This window comes from Alligator sinensis, unplaced genomic scaffold (assembly GCF_000455745.1).
Source record: "Alligator sinensis unplaced genomic scaffold, ASM45574v1 scaffold1176_1, whole genome shotgun sequence".
NCBI lineage: Eukaryota > Metazoa > Chordata > Crocodylia > Alligatoridae > Alligator > Alligator sinensis.
In genome coordinates, this window is record NW_005842590.1 from 345,864 (window position 1) to 365,170 (window position 19,307).

The 19,307-nt window shown below is 42.6% G+C and overlaps 1 protein-coding gene across 1 annotated transcript in view; it reads left to right on the forward strand.

The window, feature by feature from the left end:
- LOC102384375 (von Willebrand factor D and EGF domain-containing protein-like) overlaps positions 1–19,307 on the forward strand; it is a 328,357-nt gene that overhangs the window by 180,853 nt on the left and 128,197 nt on the right. The window contains exon 13 of the mRNA XM_025214561.1: positions 17,274–17,410. Coding sequence (XP_025070346.1) covers positions 17,274–17,410 — 137 coding nt within the window. The remainder of the gene's footprint in view (positions 1–17,273; positions 17,411–19,307) is intronic.

Sequence of the window (19,307 nt, forward strand, 5' to 3'; positions counted from 1 at the left end):
AGCCTGCACTCACCAAGCAGGCACTAGCCACAGTAGCAGCTGCTGTTGCCCGCCCCCCCCAGCAGCACAAGGGTGGGATGACAGCCAGAGCTGCACAATGCCCTGCCAACCAGAGTCCCCACAGTCCCTGGTACTACCAGTGAGTACAAGGCTTTTTATGTTTCTTGCTTTTCTTTTTTAAGCGCTGAGAGGCTGGGGCTCAGTGAGGCAGCCATTGGAGGGGGCTGGGGGTGCAAGCGGCAGGTGGGGGGGGGTGGTAGCCCCTGCAGGGCCATGTGGCCCCTATTGGGGGGCTGTAGCCCCTGTTTGAGGGGCTGTAGCCCCTGTGAGGGACTGTAACCCCTGTGGGGGGGGCTGTCAGCTTCCCAATTGCTTTATCACTGTAGATATATCAATAAAACATTGTCCAACTGATCGCTCTCTCTCTCTCTCTCTGTATATAGTGGTCTTTTGTTTTAATTGTGGAAGAACATGGATTCTGGGGAATTTTACAAAGTGACTTTGGGATTTTTTTTATCAGGGACTTTTCAGTTTTCAAATAGGGAACACCAGAATTCCTGCTAGGGAGGCAAGTGGCAGGACCAGGCAGGGGAGCCAGCTCAGAGCTAGCACCATGGACCCAGCTGGAGGTGGCTGACCTTCTGGCCAGTTGGGGCCAGGAGGACATGTTTTGACAGTTCAACACAGGCTTCCACAGCTGGTACATCTTCTGGGGGATAGCTGCCCAGATGGCCAGGCAGGGAACACACAGGACAGTAGTGCCGCACAAAGGCCAACTCTGCAGCTACAGCCCACTGGCAGGGGGCCAGAGGGGCAGATGCCTCTACTGGCTGTGCAGTCCCCATCCAGGTCTGGCAGGTGTGCAGCAGGTCAAACCCAGGCAGCAGCCCCCATTGCCAGACGGCTGCCAGGGCTGCTTCAGCAGTCCAGCTGCCACAAAGGGTAATGTCCCCAGGTATCAATTGGCTGGGCCCCAGAAGCTCCTGAGAGTGAGTAGCCCTGAGCTACTTGCCAGGGAAGCTTTTTATACTGCTGAGGCCAGGATAGGGTAGCTTTTTATACTGCTAGGGACAGCACAGGTGCTGGCCCCAGGCTTTAGCTCCCCCGGCTGGAGATCCAGGAGGAGCCAGGCAGGGTTATTTTACCCCAAGTGGCACAATTTGCCCCACACCAAAGTCCAGGCACATGCACTGAGGCAAAAGGCCCCAGCTCAAATCTGCACCGCTTCTATTTGAACTGCTGCAAGCGCACGTGCTTGTATGTGTGGATGCGCCCATGAAGTCCTGTTTAGATCATTTTTAAATTCCATCCATAAGAAAACATTACCAAAGGAGAAGATTGTATGAGTAACCAGACAGGGGATACTCCTTGTTCTGGATGTTTCTTTCTACATAAACAAAGCACAGTATAATCTTCTCAAACCAGAATTAACATGCATGCCTTAAAATTGCCACAACTAGGTAACAAAGGCCATCAGCACTTTGAAATGTCTCTTCTCTTCCATGTTCACCAGAACCCCATCTGGCATGCCAATACCTGACAATGTATTTCTGACACTAGGAATAAATAACCCCAAAAGGTACAGGAAAGTAAGGTCTGCATGTAATGTATTTTAGGAATCAGAATATAACACATTTCAAATAATTTAAAATGAAATCATAATTAAATACACAAGAGCTGAAGTGCTGCTTGCAGATAGGCTTCTTCCTTATGCACTGTTTGATTTCAACAAGAAGCTGTCCAGGTGGCCAGAGGTATAATTATCCTCAAATGAAAACTGCAATTTGGAGTTGAAAGGCACCTCTGAAATTTGGCAATGTTCCAGGAGCTTAGACTTTCTTAATGTTGCTTCACATTTCATAAAAACTCCCAACACCTGTATAAGGTGCTTAAAATGTCATTACCACCTGTAATTAAATGGAGAATCCAATTACCATGGTTAACAAATCAGGTTGGTGCCTACAATTTGTATACATTGACCATGTTGGCTATAAAAAAAAATCATAACCAGTAAAGCACACATAGTGGGATATTATATGCAGCTTGTTTAAAACTCTGATGTGCAATTACAAAATAAAAGGTAATGAGGAATAATAAGGACAAATTAGTTTCACTGAGGTAATGACACTTTAAGAGTTCTGAGCTTAAATTTCAATTCATATGTGGAACGTTCTAGAAAAAAAATTCCAGCCACCAAAGTAAAAGAAAACAAAGTTAATAAAACACATTACAGGAAGACAAGACGCTAATGTTATCCTACCATACTTAGGGATATATCATTTTCATATTAATGAATATATCTCTTGATTTCAAAATTCCTATTAAGAGGCTATTTGGATTCAGTTAAATTTGTAGAGCTATGAACTGGAGCCAAGTAAGTCCCTTGTAGCCATTTGTAATAGAAGTTACATGATTTACACTCTGTTATTTTTAAATGATTATAGTGACCATTTTGAATTTTATCATACTGGTTTGGATTGAATCCTGTTCTCTTCCTGCAGCAGTAATTAGAGAATATTAATTAAAAACAAAAATTATATTAAATAACACCATAGGGCTGAGTTATTAAAGCTGCAAAACTGGAGAACTTCGAAGCGAATGTTTCTCATATTCCTGTAGAACAGACAGCATATGAGAGATTTCCTTAAGCCTTTCTGACACCTAAGGCCTAACATATGTGTAAAAGATGTAATGCTCTGAATTATGTGGGCAATCAAGGTTAAATCTGTCGTGTTTATGCTACACTTCCATTTTTAGAAAAAAAACAGGAGGGGAATATTAAAAGGTAAAATATAGATGTTCTGAGGTTCTCAGCCTTCTTTTTGTTAAAACAGATATCCACACTTGAAATGTTCTTTATAAGAGCTTAAAATGTGACTGAAATAAATATGGTTCTTTCACTCCTATCAGCTCAGTGCTCTCAACTAATTTCCAGTTTGTGGTGGGCTGTAATGATTATTTAAGGGCTATTAGTCTGCCAAGTAAATACGTACTTTTTGGCACATGTAATATGTATTTTGTAGGCATGATAGATCATTCAGCATGGGCTATTATGGTGCACTGGGACAATGGATGTTTGCCATGCATAAATTAGACTATGTCCAGTTAGAATGTGGACCAAACCTGTCCATGGAAAAGTAGTCCATCTTTTAAACTTGGTTTTTATTTAATATAGAAAGATAGTAGCCATGGATGAAGCTTAATCTGTCTCTGAACGCGATAGTGGGACCATCTTCATGTTGAGTAGCACTTTATTCTACAGTGAGCACGTCTACACGAGATGCTGACTGTGCAGTAGCTAAATAATACTGTGCGGTAGCACGTTACATCATGGACAGTGCTAATATGCTACTGTGCACTATTAGGCTACTGAACAGTAGCGTCACTTAAAAGATGTTTGCAGGTACTGCTGCAAAGAAATTCCTGTTACTGCACTTTATTTAGTGCTTGCTAATACCAGTACTAAATAAATGTGCAGTAACGACTGCACAGTAGCGTCTCGTGTAGATGTGCCCACTGCCACTGATATCAATGGGGAACCTGAGGAATAAATTAGCACCCCATACAAAGAAACATGGTGGATTTTAGGTCTCCCATAACAAGATCCATTTTATCATTGATTTAATGGCCATGTAAGTAGTGATAAACAAAATATAATACTTCATAAGACAGGGCTGGCTTTAATTATGTTTACTTCTTTGGTATCACAAAGCATCTATTTAATTTGCTTCACATACATTAAGTGAGTATTCTTAAAGCTGAATTTAAATTCTTCTTCTTGAAGCTTGTTTTGGATATCACTTTATATTCCAATGCATGGATTGCAATATATTTTTAATTGGAAAAATTATACCAATCTCAGCAAAAGTTTTGAAAGAAATGCTGATATGTGCTAAAGTGGACATCACAGTAACTACTACTTTAACCTGGTTGGGCAAAACACAAAGTTATTTCTATAACCCAGGGGTGTAAAACCCATCCGCAGGTCAGACGAGTGACAAAGGGACCAGCCCCACATGCTGGACTCAGCAGGTATCCTGGAGCAGCTGGAGTAGATGCTATGTACTCCAGCTGCTCTAGGGCTGTGTTGTATATGGAGGCTGCTTAGGGACTGCAGGACTGTGCAGCATACAGCAGCTGCTCTGCCACTTGGGAATCATGCTACACATAGTGGCTGCCAGTCTGGGACATGCCATGGAGCTGATGCGCATTGGAGCAGGCTCTGTGTGGGACGCAAACCCAGAGGGGCTGGAGCAGGCACTGCTTGGAGCCATCTGGCATGCTCTGCATGCTGTCTGATGATAGGGCTTCATAGGCCAGATCTGGCCTGCGAACTGTATCTTTGGCACTGCTGTGATAAGGAACTGTAACATTTAAATAGGCATTATTCTTTCTTTTCAAACCTTTCACTGTTTAATGCTGGAACAAACTGTCTCTGATGGAATTACTCCCGATCCACACAAGCATATACGAGGGAAACTCAGACCGTGTTTCTTTAAAATATCCCTTTTTTTCTTGTTACTGTTTCTCATTGTTGATTCTATTTTTCTATTCAAACATTCTGATTTTGTTCTTGTTTGGCTGATTAGGGCTTTTTTGAAAAATTCCTATAAGTGGACTGGATCCCAGATCCTTCCATAATCCCACTGAAGACTCAGAGGGACAAAGTGAAACAAAGACGTTTATGTACTGGGAACGCACTTCTTATTCCATCACATTCACTTGCTTTCATGGGTGATTCCTGCAACCCCAGGAGCACCATATGCAGATTTCACATATAGTATAGCACTGTTTAACATGGTCCTGCTATTCCAGTGGAACCAGAGCTTTTTTGGTAGAGCTTAAGTGTACTATAAATACATTCTTATGTCCTTATTTCCTTCAAAATGTTACTAGTACCTTCAAAAAGGAATGAGGGAAGGTGCATTTAGGTAACTATATTTTGCAGATGAGGCTGTCTAAAGCCTGTAAATAGAAACCTTTCTTTGGAGATTCATAATATCTATGTTGTCCTACTTTACATGAGTATGTTGGAAAACATAGGTGGGATGAATATGAGAATGCATATCAAATGCTGCCGAAAATCCTGAAAGTTGGGTGATTGTTCAGTTATTCAGCATTTTTCAGTTATATTATAGAATGTCGGTGTATGAATATTAATTGCAAACTGAATTCTGTTTTTTCACATTAATCTATAAAATGCACTATATGCCCAACTCCCACGAACATAACTAAAAAGGAATATTCCTGTGAACTCTTATGCATAGAACTTGATTCATTTGAAGGGATTCAGTACCATCAGGAGGATCTCTTACCCAAATAAAATTGCACATTATGCATCATCAGTAGTGGTCCTAAACACCTATGCAAAGATAGACTTCTAGGCTTGAAAACAAAGGGAATAACAGCATTTAGAATTAACATAATCAAATAAGGCTTATCATGTATAGACCCAGGCTTGGGAGTTATAAGGGTAATATTTTCATATCATATTTGAAAATAACACTTAGTTGCTTTAGAGACTTTTGCTCTAGCTGTTTTAGTAATAAACAAATTCTGTGCAAATAAAAGCCACAATTGAATAACTAGGAAAACCACTGCATGATGCACATAATCCCCAACACACAAACATGAAAAACTAAACCAAAACACTTCTGAACCCAACTAAACCTGCCATTGTTATATTTGGATGGCCTCTGATAGCTTGTAATTCAAGGGGAGACATGCATTTCCTTGAAAAAGCATTGGAAGTGACTCTAAAGGGTTACCAAGCCTGATTTTGTTTTGGAGTCACTTTTCGTTCCATAGCAATTTTTAGTTTACTTTTTTATAGTCCATATGTAACACACACATCTGAAAAGATAAACATCAATACCACCCTAAATCTATTGTTTTAACTCCCAATTCTTTTCCATCCAAAGCACAAACCTGGCTGGCTTAGAGTGCGGCTATTAGCTTGATAGTTACAAAGTCAATAGAAACCAAATTTTAAAAGGATATCAAATCCTGATGATAAGGGACATGGAAGGTTGCATGCTCAGTGATCCATACTGTTCCCTGCAAATCAGATCAGGGAGATTAATCTTTTCTGCTGATTAGTTTATTTGCTTTAATGCAAAGCAGTGAAAACAGTTCAGTGAAACATGTAGCTAACACCATTTTTCTGAAATATATAGAAACGACAGCTACAAAACTTTAAGGGATGAGAGATATGGTTTAAAATGACTACAATTAAACATTCAGATGCAAGCCTACAACTTTGTACCCTGCTGTGTGCAGGCTCTGCAGGAAGTTGCAAGCTTAAATCTTGTAAAACTAAAAGCAAAATAAGAAAACAAACAAAAAAATTGGCAATAGAAGTCTCCTACTATTAGTTCATGAACCGAAAGCACCAAATGCCTGTTCAAACAATTTTGAATAACTAGCACATTCATAATAATGAAAGCTTGTTTTATAGATAATTAGCAAACAGAAAAAACAGAAACATTCACCTACTAAATTGCAGAAGACAATTCATCCTGATATAGCATGGACATGTAGGCACTGATCCAGCAAATATGCATGCATGTGAATAATTTTATGTATTTTATGGGCACATCTACACTTTGCCCTACGGCGACGATGTTACTGCGCCGTGCTTTAGTACTTCCTCTTAGAAATACTAAAGCATGGTGTAGTAACTGCCCCTGCCACACTGTATGCATGGCACATGGTTATTTTTAGCTGCTATTTCACTGCAGCAGTGCACTAAAACAGGGGAGCATGCCACTACAGCAAAGTAGCTGCTGGTGATGTGAAGACGCATGTGATCACTATGTCACCATAGTGCGTCTGTAGGGTGACATGTAGATGCATCCTATGAGTACATTTTATGAACTCTGTGTTCAGTAAGACTAGTACATGCCTGAAGTAAGTTACCATCTTTATACGTGTTCCAGTGGGGGGGAGGGGTGGGGGCATGCACTTTAATTAGAGTGGCTCTCGGGAGCTGATCTAATTAAAGCACACACAATGTCTTGTGCATTCAGTGTCCCATGCTTCAAAATGGCAGTGGGGGTGCTTTAACTAAAGTTCATCAAATGGGCTTTAGTTAAACCCAAATTGCAGGATTTTGTCCTAACCCCCCCCCCCTGCCATTTTGAAGTACAGGGACATTGAATACACATGGCATCTGCTGGGACAACATCTGCTGGGAGGAGCAGTCAGCCAGGTCGGACCGCTCACAAAAGTTCCTTGCTGAGATACAGGACCTCCACTTAACCCAGGAGGTGCACAGTCCCACCAGGGGGAATGCCCTCCTGGACCTGGTTCTGGCCACAGGTGATGACCTGTTGAGGGGACTCCAGGTTCTTGACCACCTGGGTGACAGTGATCATAGCCTACTGGAATTCACCATCCAACACAGGGTGTCAAGGGCCTGCAGTAAGGCAATAGCCCTTGACTTCAAGAGGGCCAACTTCAACAAGTTGAGGAGATTGGTAGGAGAGGCGTACACCCAGTGGAAGGGAGGGACTATCACCAAAGAGGAGTATACCTCCATCGCTTGGGCTTGTAGCGGGGCTGTTAGGAAAGCTAAGGCAGATATGGAACTAGGGCTAGCATCAAGGATCAAGGACAACAAAGAGTCCTTTTTTAAATACATAGGTGGTATGAAGAAAGCACCGGCTAATGTGGGGCCCCTGTGGGATATGTTTGGCAATCTGGTGGTTGCACCAGAGGAGAAGGCAGACCTTTTTAACAATTTCTTTGCCTCCATTTTTTTGTGCAGGGGCCAGGACTCTCCCACTGAGATTTAGGATGGACTCAGGAGAGACTCTAATAGGCTTAGGGTCAGGAAGGACCAAATTAGGGAACTTCTGGAGGGGCTGGATGTGTTCAAATCAGCAGGTCCAGATGTTCTCCACCCCAGGGTGCTGAGGGAATTGGCAGGGGTTATCGAGGGGTCCCTGGCATGGGTTTACGAGCACTCATGGTGCTCTGGCCAGGTGCCAGACAACTGGAAGAGGCCAATGTGGTCCCCATTTTCAAAAAAAGGGAGAAGGCAGGACCTGAGCAAGCATAGGCCCATTAGTCTTACTTAGATCCTGGGGAAGCTCTTTGAGAAGATTATCCAGGAGCACATCTGGGTGGGAAGGACCAGCAAGGGGGATGATGCTCAGCATGGGTTTATTAGGGGCAGGTCCTGTCAAATCAACCTGATTGCCTTCTACGATCAGGTCACAAAATTATTGGACGCAGATGTTGCGGTGGATGTAGTCTTTCTGGACTTCAGGAAGGCCTTTGACACTGTCTCACACCCCATTCTCATTAAAAAGCTAGGCGACTGTGGCATGATGCCTGCACAGTCAGATGGGTCACAAATTGGCTGAGGCGCCACACCCAGAGAATGGTGGTGGATGGGTCATATTCGACCTAGAGGGATGTGAGCAGTGGGTTCCCCCAGTGCTTGGTCCTTGGGCCTGCACTGTTTAATGTCATTATTAGCAACTTGGACAAGGGGGTGAAAAGCACCCTGTTTAAATTTACTGACGACACCAAGATCTGGGGTGAGGTGGGCATGCTAGAAGGGAGGGACAGGATAGAGCTGGACCTAGACAGGTTACAGGGGTGGGCAAATGAGAGTAGGATGGGATTCAATACTGATACTGACAAGTTCAGGGTACTGCACTTGGGCGGTAAGAACCAGCAGCATACCTACAGGCTGGGGAACTCCCTTCTCAAAAGCACAGTGGCAGAAAGAGATTTTGGAGTCATTATTGATTCCAAAATGAACATGGGCTGCCAACATGAGGATGTGGTCAGTAAGGCCAACCGCACCTTGTCATGCATCCACAGATGCATCACAAGCAGGGCCAAGGAGGTGATCCTCCCCCTCTATGCGTCTAACACTGACCTCTAACACTGGTCAGACCACAGTTGGAGTACTGTGTCCAGTTCTGGGCGCCGCACTTTAGGAGAGATGTGGCCAGCATTGGGAGGGTCCAGAGGAAGGCCACTTGCATGATCTGGGGACAGCAGGGCAGACCCTATGAGGAGAGGCTACGGGACCTGAACCTGTTCAGCCTCCACAAGAGAAGGCTGAGAAGGGACCTGGTGGCCATCTACAAACTTACCAGGGGGGACCAGTGGGGAATGGCAGAGATCCTGTTCACCCAAGCACCTCCCGGAGAAACAAAGAATAACAGCCACAAATTGTTTGAGAGTAGGTTCAGACTGGACATTAGAACTAGAATGCATTAGAGCAGGTGTTAAGCATGTGTATAGGTGTCCCATGAGCCTAATCCCAGGAACTATTGAGTTTGTGGGCTTAACTATATGGTGTCAGTGGCAGGTCCCACTGAGTGATGAGCTAAGCACACCCCACCCACCTGAGTTCACTGATGTACTCTGGAACCAAAAGTTAACCTATGAGCCACCTCTCAGTTCAACCCCAGGTGCTCCACTCAAACTCTCAGTCTTCAGCAGGTCTGAGTGCAAGCTCTGAGGATGAGCGCAGATCAGCTTCACTGGTGACCGTCCGGCTCTGGGGTGCATCAGAAGATTTGATGTGCGTGCAATATTCAGCCCTATGGATTCACCTCTAATGCAATATATAAAAGCCATACCAAGCTTTTATTCGGGCCCTACATACAGGAATGGAGTGATACCAATGGCTGTTTATACACACATACATAAGTACTTACGGAATTAGGATATTAGTATGTTCCCTTTCATTATTGCTTTCAAGCATGATATAGGACAGTACTGTTTAGATACACACTTGAACCAATACTCAGGCACCAATGTTAGAAAGGTTGCACCACTCATTGTCAAAGCTTAGTCCACAGATCACAAGTGTGTGTTTATATGACAACCACTATCTTGGAGGATGCCAAAGACAAAAAGCAGCTTGAACTAAAGAGCCAGGGACTGCAGCCTGGGGACTCACAGACACATGTTATTTAAGATCAAGCATTAAGGCAGAGGGTAGGGGAGGATGGATGACACAAAGCATATTCTGATTAGTTTGTTAAACTCACCATTTAGAAGATTGTACTCTGTGAAACAGCTGTCATCTAGTAGGGCACTCTGGACCCTGATATGCAAGAAATACCAGCAGTCAGCATACACTTGCCAATACTTTTTTTCCTAGAGATGCTTTTCAAAATAGGTCTTAGCTTAAGTCCTCAGTAGCCAGTATAAAACATTTTATAATTGGGTAATAATACACTATTATCTTAAACACTGTGCATGAAAGAGTCAAGTGCACTGATACATTTTAAACTACTAAATGCCATGTTTTATAAATAAAATATCATATTATTAATGTGGATTTTTCACCTCAACTGAGATGCACCCATTTTCAGCTGTAGGATCAGCCTCCTAAATTGTTTTTCATTACTTATGCTGCTTATTTACTTTTCTCCCACTTTTTACAAAGAAAAATAGGGTAGTCAATTTCCTTTTGTTTACTTGAATCAGCTTCCAGTCAATTTCAATTTTAGGTTCTGAGGCACTAGCCCAAAGCTGTATTGTGTAGGGTGCAAATACTACAAAGGAATGTTGATTTGCATTATGAAATATTTTAGTCAAATGTGCAGACCAAATGTAGATCCATGCCTATTCTTCCTCAAGACTGGAGTAGGCTTACTTTTACAAAATCCTTGATTTTGATTCAAATGTAACCAGTATATTTTAAGCCAGATTTATTCATATTATTTACATAATGGACCATAACAACTATCTCTAAAATCCTTCAGAAAATATGTCTTTAGATTGTTTTCTTTAAAGTCCATCACATAGCCCATGCACTGAAACAGGTCTGATTCATGTAAATACTCAGAGAAGGAATTTGCTCTGCTTGAAATGTTAGGAACTATAAATTTAGCATTTTTTCTGTATAGCCTACTATGGAAGCCTATTCAAGAGGAAAACAGCTGAAGGTGGGAATGCTCACTGCTTTCTAAGAGAAGTCTGTTTATGTAGAAAGCAAAGATTCCAAACCAAACATGTTTGCCTTCATACTTCATCCTTTGCAACCTAAAATATGTAAATCTTGCCCATGACATTTTCTAATCCAAATTGCGCTCTCCTGCAAAACCTATGATCCTTTTTTTAAGAATAAGGATTTGCCCCATTTTTCTAAAATTTTCTGTACATCAACCAATATGCAGCATATGTATATCAACAGATTGGCCTTCTATCCTGACCTACAAGTGGCCTTTCAGCAGTATACATACAGCAGTATACATACATGCATTGTTTCTGAAGCAGTTTGGAGTTGGGAGAAATGGTGGTGGGAGGGGGAATTCAGTTGTCTTTACCTTCTCTTTATCTTAGTAAAATGAATAGCACACTATTAACCAAAATCTTGTGGGGGAGTGTTTGAATTGCATCCAATCTTGTTACATTTTGGCTTTGTCATCGTGAAATGTTATCATTCAAATAGATCACTGTTCTAAAAAATGGGTTGGAAATACAGTCATGCCTGGGTGCATCTGCACCCTGGGCAACAGCAGCACATGAAGCAGCATCAGTAACTGAGCGGCTGGTGGTGCTGACATCTGCTTTTTTTATACCTCCTCACTCCCCAAACTGGTTGCCTGGGGCTCATGCCTCAGTCAATTACTTTAGTTACACTGCTACCCAAATGCGACTCCTAAATTTTCAGGTCTGTAGAGAAGTGGCCGGATTCCAGTTTTTCATTGTAACTATGTTGGTCTAAGGACATAGGCAGGCAAGGTTCTTTGGGTAAATGTGATATCTTTTATTAGACCAACTGAGTAGTTGGGGAAAATTTATTTGCAAGCTTTTGGGTGCAATCACCCTTCTTAAGGCATAGGGAGTCTTTGCTGTTCTGAAACTCCAAGGAATGAAAGAAACTAAAAGTCTGACAGGATGTCAGTAAGAATGTATATAGGTGGAAATTAGGCAAACAAAAGATAGAAAAGGGGTGGAGGGGGGAAACAAGGGGGGAGCCAAAGGTAAGTAAGGAAGACTGTACTGCAGTAGTTTTCCAAGGTAGAAAAGAGGCTGCCTGTGAAAAAGGTAAATAGCTGGAAATTAGGAAGACAAAGGGTAGAATAGGAGGGGAGGGGGCAAAGTGTAACAGGTCAGGTCTGGCAGGTACCTGGTGAATCAGATGTCAGGCAGGTTGTAATGTGTCATAAATGCAATGTCTAAATTGAGTCCATGGTTTTTTGTATCCATTAGATTTATGCAGTGAAGTTTGTAGGCTTGTCTACGAAAGGTGTTTTGTAAGTTCCCTTTGAGGATTAGAACTGAGAGATTGGAGGGGGAGTGATTGTCCGTGAGAAGTGTGCTTCCACAGGTAACTGCATATTCTTGTCTTCGATAGATTTTCAGTGTGTGTTCATTCTGGTGCACAGTTGTTGTTTGGTTTCTTCTACATATTTTCCATCAGGGCATTTGGTGCACTGGATGAGATATACAACATTTCCGGAGGTTTAGGCATAAGATCCAGGAATGGTGATGGTTCAGTTTTGGGGTGTAGTTATAGTGGGGGTGATGGAGATGTGTTGGCAGGTTTTGCATTTGTTGTCCTGGCATGGTCTGGATCCATTTGGTGTGGTTTGGATCATAGTGAGTTTGCTTCTCTTGATAAGGTTAACAGGTTCGGTGCTTGTTTAAAGGCTGCAATGGGTGGTTCTGAAAAGATCTCTTTAAGAATTGGATCTTCTTCTAGTATGGGTTGCAATTGTTTGAGGATTTTCCATGTAGGTTGCAGGGAAGGATGGTATGTCATAATTAATGGTGTGTGATTTGTGGGAATTTTCTTTTTGTACTGTAGCAAATCTTCGCGTGGTATCTGGGTGGCTCTTTCTAAACTATACTCTATCTCTCTGGAGGAGTGTCTTTGTTGGGTGAAGGCCCTTTTGAGATTTGTGAGGTGGTGATTACGTGCCTTCTCCTCAGTGCAAATGTGGTGGTATTGGAGAGCTTGGCTGTAAATTACAGCTTTCTTGGTGTGTTTAGGGTGATTGCTGGTTCTATGTAGATATGTATGTTTGTCTGTGGGTTTCTTGTATATAGTGGTTTGTATTTTACCATTTTGCATATTGATCATGGTGCCCAAAAAGAAAATGCTTGTGCTAGAGTATTCAAATGATAGTCTGATGGAGGGGTGATGATTATTGAATATTTGGTGGAAATCAATCAGAGACTGGAGGGCTTTGATCCAAATGATGAAGACGTCATCTATGTAGCTCAGGTATAGCATGGGTTTGATGGTGCAGTTCTTGAGGAAGTCTTCTTCCAGGTGGGCTATAAAAAGGTTGGCATATTGTGGGTCCATTTTTGGTGCCCATAGCTGTGCCCATTATCTGAAGGAAGTGTTGGTTGTTGAAACTGAAGTTGTTGTGTGTCAGGATGAAGTATATGAGCTCAGTGATACCGTAAAGGTCTGTACTCTGATTTGTAATCTTGCTCTTGTAGATATGTAAGACAGTCTTGGATGCCTTCCTGGTGTGGTATGATGGTGTATAAGCTAGTGACATCCATGGTGGCTAGAAGGGTATTGCTGGGAAGGTGGTCTATGTTTCTGAGTTTTTTCAGGAAGTCTGTTGTATCTTAGATAAAACTTAGTCTTTGGGCGATGAGCAGTTTTAGGATGGATTCGATGAAACCTGATATTTCTTACACTAGGGTTCCATGGTTACACACCAAAAATCTATCAAAGACAAGAATACCCAATTACCTGTGGGGTCACACTTCTTCCAAGACAATCACTCTCTCTCCAATTTCTCAGTTCTAATCCTCAAAGGGAACTTACAAAACACCTTTCGTAGATGAGTCTATGAACCTCACTTCATAAATCTACTGGATACAAAAAACTCATGGACTCAATATAGATATTGGATTTATGACACATTACAACCTCCTCGACATGTGATTCACCAGGTACCTGCCAGACCTGACCTTTTACACTTCTCTTTCCCCCCCCACTTCCTCCCATCACCTCCTTTTCTACCCTTTGTCTTCCTAATTTCCAGCTATTTACTTTTTCACAGGAAGCCTCTTTTCTAACTTGAAAAAGTAATACAGTAGAGTCCCCATTACTTACCTTTGGCTTTTTTCCCCCCTCATCCCCCCCACCCCACCCCTTCTCTTTTCTGTCTTATGTTTCCCTAATTTCTATCTATTTACATTTTCACTGACATCCAGTCAGACTTTTAGCTTCTTTCATTCCTTGGAGTCTCAGAACACCAAAGACACCCTATGCCTGAAGAAGGGTGACTGCACCCAAAAGCTTGCAAAGAACTTTTTTCAAACTACTCAGTTGGTCAGTGGTGACACTTAGGGGGTGCACAGGGGTGCACGTGCACCCCCTGAGAGCGCTGGTGCACCCCCTGACAGGCAGCGCTCCCTAGTTAGGCAACAGGCAGGAGGGGCAGGTGGAAGCGCCAGTGCCCCCCCATGAACAACGGCCAGGGAGTGGGGGCACTGCTCACGCTTCTGAGTCAGTACAATTGGCCATGGCAGGATCTCCCCTTCCCGGTCGCTGACTGGTAGCTGTGGAGGCATGTGCCCCCCTGACTCAGGAGGCACCAGTTGCCCATGCAGTTGGTTTAATAAAAGATATCACATCTACCCAAAGAACCTCACCTGATTTTCCAGAAACATTTGAGAAATGAGTGATTTTATAAATCAGGCCAATTTGGTTGGATCTCATGTCTAAACTTTAAGCACCCCTTTCTGGCAACATCAGCCATAACACATTATTAAAATGACCATTTGCCCCACTCTCCCTCTCACCTTCCCCTTCTATTTTTGTCCCCAAAAGGCTCCTAGTGAAAAGTTCTGCATGAGGCTTCCACCCGAGATTTTGCTACCCAGCTTTAAGTTGACTGGTATGGACCAGTAAAGGAAAATTAAGATACTTCTGCCCAGCAACTGAACTTGTGCATCTGGAAGTGCTCCCAGAGGGAGCTGAAAGGGAAAAAAAATCAAATCTGACTTTCTTCCTCAGGGGAGGGATGGCAGGAAAACCACAGGTCAAAATTTTTTTCTACAAAATTATCACCAAAACTATCCCATGTTTACCCTGCTCTAACCCATTGCATTACAAGCCTTGGGAGAAGATTTCTTAAAATATATGAGAAATATTTTCCCTGGATTTAAACAAATTTGATGACATTGTGAGAAGGGTAAAAAGACCTAGGCATAAAGCAAATACTATATACTAGACTGATGGTATAAGTCACTCTGGATTCCACTGTGGCTAAATATCTTTTGCTGTTATCCAAAACACTCAATGTTGTTTAGATGCATAATAGGATGTGATAAAACCCATATAAAAGGGCACAGATGGCTATACTGCAAACAAGCCTGCTTTTAGGGACACTGTGAACATAGCCTCTGTGAAGAAGAAAGCTTTGCACATCCATTCCTGTCTTTGCTTTCTTTCCAGGTTATATGAATATTGTTTTAAAATCTGAAAAGGTAATAGTAAAGCTAATGCAATCTTAGCTACAACAGCACTAGTGGGTGCGACTATTAAAATCTCATGAAAAGCATAATGAAGCATTTTTTACTTTTATGCACTAACTACAAAAGAAATCAATTTATCAAAACTGTTCACTACATCTGACTAATAGTTTTGTACATTACAGGACTACTCAAATAACCAGTGAATGCTGATAAGCTGTAAACTGTTTGTCTTTTAGTAAATATAGCTTTTGTGCCCAACAGTGCCATTAATATTGCTGCAATAAAATCTTGAACCAGACTGCATAAAAGCATTTCAAAAGCACAGGAGATGCCTTTTACAATTTCCTACATTTGCATTATGCTCTTTTGCCTTCCCCACCTCCCCTCCCCTCCCCCCACCTCCCGCACCCCACCAAGGAAAGTAAGTGGCATGCAACTATATTGCTTTGGGTTGTAACCTTCTGGGATCACAAAATTTAAGCAGCATTAAATGTAGTCAGTGCTTAGTTGGCAGACCCCTAAAAAAGCCAGATACTGTAGGAGGTTTTATTGCCAATTCAGCTGGTTGCACTTTGCCCTCTAAATCAGAACTGAACTAATGTCCCATTATAGTGTTAGGCAATAAGGTGTTGCTGAAGGTGCTGCAACTAAACCAAAATTATGAATTTGTTGCAACAATCAGTACAATGAATTCTACAGCCTGTGGTATATACGCTGCATGTCAGATTAGGTGTACATAATAATGTCTTCTACCCTTAAAATGTTAGTCTGACTGAAGAAATGAAAAACTACAATTTTTCTTCCAGTCATGATAGAAGTAAGGCAAGTACTAAAATAGTATGTTGATGGGAGCTATTAGTAAGTAACTTGATACAAAGATCCATTGCATTGTATTTTTTTGCAAGGAAAGAGGTGTTAACTTCAGCCTCCTGGATAAAATTTAGAATTCTGGACAATTGCACTCTGATCCTCTCAACAGCAAAAGGCACATTACATTATAGATACCTAAAATAATACACAATAATTTAGTCTCCTTTCCCCTTAAATGAAAGAGGAATAAACTACTACAGAGAAGCTTTCATGTACCAGGGATTAAAAGCATCCACACTGGTAGAGACACTGCCATACTATAAATCCACACCCTTGTTTACCTTCTAGTAACTTGTTTGCTTGCCCATATCCTTAGTCAGGTGAAAATTTAACTCAGTATGTAAAGATTTAAACATTCCTCTCCTGTGCTTCCTTGGGTGATGATTATATCATAGCATAAGGAAAACATCAATACCACTTAGTATTTATGTCATGCCACCCGCTTGAGAATCATAAAGCACTTTACAAACATTAATGGTTGAAATTCAACCTTGGGCAGAGGGACAGCAAAGGACTATACATCACTTAAGTCCCATTTAATCCTTCAAAACAGGGTTTAAGTGAAACTTAAATGGTGCATGGCCCTTGTGCTGACTAGCTGCAGAGCTGAGTTCCTCTGATGAATGACTTAACCCTCACAGGCACAACATCCCTGTGAGTTATGTTAGTATTATGGCAGATATAATTCCTTTGAAAGGAAACATCTCTTCCCATGTTGTTCTTTACACTCATTTGGATTATTATCCTAGCAAAGGTTGATCTCCTTCTATGATGATTGTTGCTGCTGCTCTATATGACTGCATCCTTTGTAAATGAAATTTCAAAGGAGACAGACCAGGTATGTGAGCCATAAACACTAGGGAAGTTAGTTAAAAAAAAACCTAGGGGAACAGCAAGAAAAATCCAATAAAATTGGCCTAAAAACCATATGAAGTTTTGCGCTCTAAAATATTATATTTATCTCAATCTTTCAGATCACGCTTTAGAAATCACAGACTTAGAGAACAGGGGACTCTGCGATATACGAATTTCTGATTGCAGCAGGATCCGGGTGTTTGGCCTTGGCTTCAGAGATTCTCCTCATCTACACTGTGAGGTCACCAGATTGACTGTAAGCAGTGTGCACCATGGGAACACAAGCAAAGGAAATTGGTGATATAGTAGAACTCCCGAGACGTGTTGGGTGTCATTTTGGGGTGCAGAACACCTATTACAACCATGAACCTTGTAAACCAGGGGTTTAACACTTATCTGGTCTCACAGGCTGGATGAGGAACACAGGGCTAGTCTGCTGGCCTGACTGAGCCCATAGACTGGTCTTACATGCCAGATCCAGCTGCACAGATAATCCAGTGTGGGCACTGCATGAAGTGTGTGCCCTGGACCAGGTCCAGCACATGTGCCAGCTCCAGCCCTGTGCACCACATGCAGCACCCACCAGCTCTGGCCCTGACCCCAGCCCTATGTGTGGCACGTGGCATGTGAGCCTGGTCTGAAGCATGCGCTACATTCAGGACACAGTGGCAGTCTGAGGCACATGGTACCTGTGGCACCTGTGCCAACCCAGGCCTGCATGCTGGATCTGATATGCAGGGCTGATCTATAGGCCCAATTTAGGCCAGCCCTGAATCCAGCATGCCAGTGTGGCGTGGGTGCCACATACAGCATATGCCCCCAAACCAGTCCCATGAACTGCATGTAGATCAGTGATCTCCAAACTTTTTAAGTAGGAGATCATCTTTTGCATTTAAAAGCACCCCAAGATCTACCATCACTGCCAATCCGCCACCCAGCAGGTAAGTCTGTGGGAAGGGAAGGAAGGGCAGATCAAGACAAAGGGAAAAAAAATTATTTGGGGACACGCCTTCCCAGCAGGTAAGTCCCACCTGGCCGGGTCCCCACTCAACTTACCCCCTGCTCCTGCCTCTGCAGCACTGTCCCTCACCATGGAGGCCTTGATCTAGCCCCCACCCCCATGGACTGACCTACTGGCCTGGGGCATGCACGTGCAGGCATGCGGGCACTCAGCCCCCCAGCCCACCCTTGGATCGACAACAAGAGGCTCTGTGATCTACTGCGAGAGGCTCCGAGATCTACCAGTGGATTGTGATCCACTGGTTGGTGATCACTGATATAGAGCGTGCCATCTCCAGCCTCATGGGCCACACAGCATACAGGGCTGGTGCAAGGGCATATGCTAGTTGTGGCACCCATACCAGACCAGTTTGGGGTGCTGGATCAGACAAGTGGCCAGTCTGTGAGCCCAGTCTGGACCAGTCCTGTATCCAGAGTACAGGGCCAGTCCAGCACAGGCTGCACGCAACACAACCTAGACTAGCCCTGCACCATGTGCAGCCCACACCAGACAAACTTTACCATGCGGTATTGCTGGACCAGTTGGAGACCCACAGGCAGCACTTCAGGTTGTGTGCTAGGGCTCCACAAGCCAGATCCAGTGCACAGGCTATATCTTCAACACCCTTGTTGTAAACAAAGGCTGAAGCTTCTCAGCACCTCACAGGATCGGCTCCTAAGAAGGCCAAAACAATGTATTCTTGCCCATTTTCTCTGTAGACATTTGTTTAACTGTAGTTTGGTTCAGCTCCGCTCCAGTTCAATGAAGCCTGAAATCACAATATTATTTCCCATTTTGTGCATCTGGAATCTGTATACTTGGCTGTATTTCTAAATGCTCTCGAATGTTAAGTGTTGCAGCTAAATATAAGGCTTCTTTGACACAGTTACACCAATATTTGAATTTTCTCAGTTACAGCCCACTGTTGAGTGGCACATTTGAAAGATTATGATTATCCATCATGTTCTGTAATCCTATAGTTTTATTTAGTTAAATCTGTAGAGCTATGAACTGGAGCCAGGTAAGTCCCTTGTAGCCATTTGTAATCAAAATATAAGACTACAAAGGGGCAATATTATGTGTTCTTAAACTATTCAATATATGTATATATATGTGTGTGTGGGTGGGTGTTTATATATATATATATATATAT